General features: G+C 53.0%; 1 protein-coding gene across 1 annotated transcript; it reads left to right on the forward strand.

Annotated features, from left to right (window-relative positions):
• The first annotated feature begins 1,558 nt into the window (after positions 1-1,558).
• Positions 1,559-3,833, forward strand: LOC119114726 (venom protease). The gene has a single exon (XM_037238741.1). The coding sequence runs from the start codon at positions 1,564-1,566 to the stop codon at positions 2,590-2,592; it is 1,029 nt and encodes a 342-aa protein (XP_037094636.1). The 5' UTR covers positions 1,559-1,563; the 3' UTR covers positions 2,593-3,833.
• The last annotated feature ends 325 nt before the right edge of the window (positions 3,834-4,158 follow it).

The raw sequence follows: 4,158 nt of genomic DNA on the forward strand, positions 1-4,158 counted from the left end.
CAAATTATGCTAATGTCCAAATGCATCAATTACCAAATGGTGCGTAATACAACACAAATGCTTACGGGATGACTTTACTGTCTTCCTTCACAGATCACGACGGGAAAAAATGGGCTTTAGTCCTGCTTTGCTATTTCTCGCGCGCTGCAGACTTAGCACCAAATTGGGTCCCTGTCTGATGACACAAGCATGTAGATGCTACTTGATGTGATAAGAATGGAACGTATGGTCACTTAGGTATTTCATATGTTATCGTCTTCAAAGCATAGGTGGGTTAAGATATTCTGACTTGAAATATTTGATAATGGTTTCATTGGGAAATGCAGTAGGTTGAGCATCAATAATGCAGTAATTCGGCATTCCTAGAGCACGCTGTATGCTATTAACGATCGCATTGTTTGGAGATGTTTTGTTCGTTTCACTAAAGAACGGTCCTCATGAAAGAGCAAAAAAAAAAAACAACAACAAAAACGGTGCCTGAAATATACGTCCAGGTCATTTCGATGACTTACCCAATCTAAGACAGCTTTTAGGCTCTTGTTTGCGATGACATGACTTTGGAACTAATTGTGTTTTGTCCAGTCTCCTTCTCCGATGTAAACAGCCCGGTCAGTTGAACGCAGGTCTGTACGGAGAGGCTTGCTAATGCTGTCGCTTGCGAGAGCTTGCCACAGAGGGGATCGCCCAGGAGATGCATCCGACACGCAGTACTAGTACAATACCTGGGTGCGTTTCCCTGGTCCGCCCAGCATAATGTCCTGTTTGCTACTACAGTTGACTTCGCACTGAAATAACCTCCCGTGGCCATGCTGGCCATTCATGGTGTCTGGAGCTTCGCCAGCCCATGCGCAGGCAAATGCGGCTGGCCTTCCATTAGACCTTCTGGGCCTCTGTGGCTTGGCGACACGCGCAAGAGCTGTCTCAGACTGTTGATCGTAAACTCCAGCAATCTCTTTTCTTGGGCACTTCATTGCTGGACTGACACGCGAGTGTTTCATCTCATGGCTTAAGATCATGCCTCGTGTGGGAAAGCTCCCTTTTGTTCGGTTGAAGGTCCTTTCAAGCATTTACACCTGTTCGAGGACATTGAACACACCTTTCAGACTCTCCAGACACCCCCATAAATCCAACCCAGCCCGAATCATAATCATCGTTATGTTTTTTCCCCTACTTGGTAGGTTATGGTGGTAAAGCAGCGTCTTCTCTAAATGCGACACCGTATACCTCCCCCAGATACGTAAAACGTTTAACGTCTTGCGTGCGATGGGCTGCTAACACTTGTCCAAGGTGACAGCACGGGATTTGCAATCAAACGCATGCCACGTGGTTTTGAGCAACATGAGCTGACTAATCCGCTGTGACTCTTGCAAGGCCGCGTATTATTAACCTTCTGTGTTATCAGCATTAGCCAGACTCCGCCGGTTTACGACGGCTGACGTCACAGTGACGGCATTGCCCGCGGCTGGGGCCGCCCCGCCATTTCTCTTTTCCGATGATCGGAGTCGGCGTCCGGTCAAAAGCGCGCGCGCGCGAGCGTCAATCATCACTCAGCATCGTACAACCATGCGGCTCGTGCTGCTTCTCGTCTGCGCAGCGTTCGTCGACGCCTCGCCGATCCTGTTCGGCGGCGGCGAGGACTGCACTTCGTCGGACGGCCGCAAGGGGCGCTGCGTATCCGCCAACGCCTGTCCTCGTGTGACTGGCCGCGTGCAGCCCTCTTGCGTTCAGCCGTGCGGCTTCCGGCACGGCCAACTGCAGATCTGCTGCCTGCCTCCCAAGCCGGCGGCGCCGGCGCCAGTGGCGCTTCGCTGCGGCGTGGCCGGCGCCGACAACTCCCGCGGAGCCCCGGTGCGTAACGTGGCGTTCGGCCGGGACGCGGCGGAGAGCCGTTGGCCGTGGCTGGCGCTGCTGGGCGTGCAGGAGCCGGCTGGACCGCGCTGGCTGTGCGGCGGCGCACTGCTGAGCCCGCGCCACGTGCTGACGGCCGCGCACTGCGTGCCGGCCGACGCGAGCCAACTGCTGGTGCGCCTGGGCGAGCACGAGCTCGGCACGACTTCGGATGGCGCTCACCAGGACCGTGCCGTGGCGCGCACCGCCGTGCCGCCGCAGCGGCGCGCCAGTCACGACGACCTGGCCGTGCTCGAGCTGGCGTCACCGGTCACGCTGGGGCCGCGCGTGCGGCCCGTCTGCCTGCCGGACCCGAAGGTGCGGCTGGTAGGCCGGGACGCACAGGTGGCCGGCTGGGGTCGGCTGGCGTTCGCCGGCGACACGGCCGTCGTGCTGCAGGAGGCGCGGCTGCGTGTGGTGCCGCTCGACACCTGTGAGTCCGCCTATCGACGTCTGGCCAGCTTCACCGACAGCTTCCCGGGCGGCTTCGGCACCACCAAGCTGTGCGCTCAGGACCCGGAGCGACGCGGCGCCGACGCTTGCCAGGGCGACTCTGGCGGCCCGCTGATGGCGCAGGCCGCTGACGGCACGTGGTCCATCGTCGGCGTCGTGTCGGCCGGCGTCGGCTGCGGCAATCCCGACTTCCCCGGCCTCTACACGCGCGTGGCCAGCTACCTGGACTGGATCCACGAGCAGATGACGTGACGTCGCACGGGAGGGTTTGACGTCATCAGGGATTGGCTCCTGACGGCATGACGTCACTGGACCGGCTCCGTCCGCGGAAACAGCCCTGCATGTCAGTGCGCTGCAGGTTTTATTGTTGGTATGTTGGGCGGTTTGCGGCTTACATAAGGAACGGTTATTGATGGCTGACGTATTCAGCTTTTATTGTTGCCCCAGACGAACAACTCCATGCCAGCGATTCCAACTATGTTCTCAAGCCTGGCACTTCAGCGAATTTAGTGATAGTTGGTGTTAGATAGGGTTTTGCACCGCCAGCTAACAGGGTGATCTCAAGATGATCTTTTTAAGGCCGTTATATTTGCATCAAATGTTTGCATGGTGAGGTGTGTTAAGCTATGGGCCAATTTTTATTGTGATATCAAAACACTTTTGGAAACTTTGACTTCAACGCTATCAAACAAAACGTCAGTATCACACCTGAAACATAATGTCACTATCACACCCCAAAACATAACGTCACTATCACACCCCAAAACATAACGACAGTATCACACCCCAATCATAACGCCAGTAAAACACCCAAAACACACAGATGCTTAACTTGTTTCTACAGTGTCTTTAATCACCCGTTTTGCCCACAAAGACTGACGCATTGCTGGCGATGGGGTGCAGATGGTCCCGCTCTAGCTGACAGGAAATCCTGACAATGGAGAGCACATCGTTAATGACGTCATCTGCTGTATACACCTTTTGGATGACAACTTAATACTCGTCTACCCAAGACGCTTTCATATGACGTGATGCGGCTCCATTGCATGTTCTTCGTCGAGTATGTATCTGTGTAAATGTTGTTATGCGTCCATGAATTGAATGCACATGTGTTTTGCCTTAAGTTATGAAGCTAGTATTCTATGAAGTGGCATTGTAGTAATGTGTATTTATCTAGGGAGTAAATAGGTAAATAGCGCTGCAAGACGTACTTATTTGAAAATGTATTGGAGCGTATCTGGTAAATGTGTATGTGCCCAATATGCGACATGCCAGAAAGGACGCAAATTTTTACACGTCTCTTGCATGTTGCATTATTCACACATACGATAGTTTGTGTATAAGTGCATTTGTGTGCGCGTAAAAATGCAGGGATGATGTTTCACTGAGCTAATCAGATTGAGTTCCGACGGGATTTGGGCATTATGCAGCCCCATTTTTCACATTCTTCGTGTCACGTATTCACGCATGAAGTGCGAATAAATAAAAATGTTTTGGCCGACTTTTTGTGGTTGCGCTGCTTAACGTTCGAGCGTTCAAGTAGGTGGCCAGTCGGATACAGGATGCTGAAAAGATACCTACGGTTCTCCGCGATTCTACGATTCGGAGATTGGGTGAGGCGCGGTGTCAAATTGATGACTGGAGTGGACGATTTGACCGTAAATGGTGTTTCTAAAGGGGAGATCGCGGAACAGATCTACTCATCGAGCATTGGGGACATTAAGTCATTTTAGCACAGATGTAGGAGGCACGTCCTCTTCCGCATTCCCAGTGGTTAAACCCACACAAACAGGCATACATAGTGCAAATGGGGATGAC

The sequence above is a fragment of the Pollicipes pollicipes genome, unplaced genomic scaffold (assembly GCF_011947565.3).
Source record: "Pollicipes pollicipes isolate AB1234 unplaced genomic scaffold, Ppol_2.1 Scaffold_3087;HRSCAF=3621_pilon_pilon_pilon, whole genome shotgun sequence".
Taxonomy (NCBI): domain Eukaryota; kingdom Metazoa; phylum Arthropoda; class Thecostraca; order Pollicipedomorpha; family Pollicipedidae; genus Pollicipes; species Pollicipes pollicipes.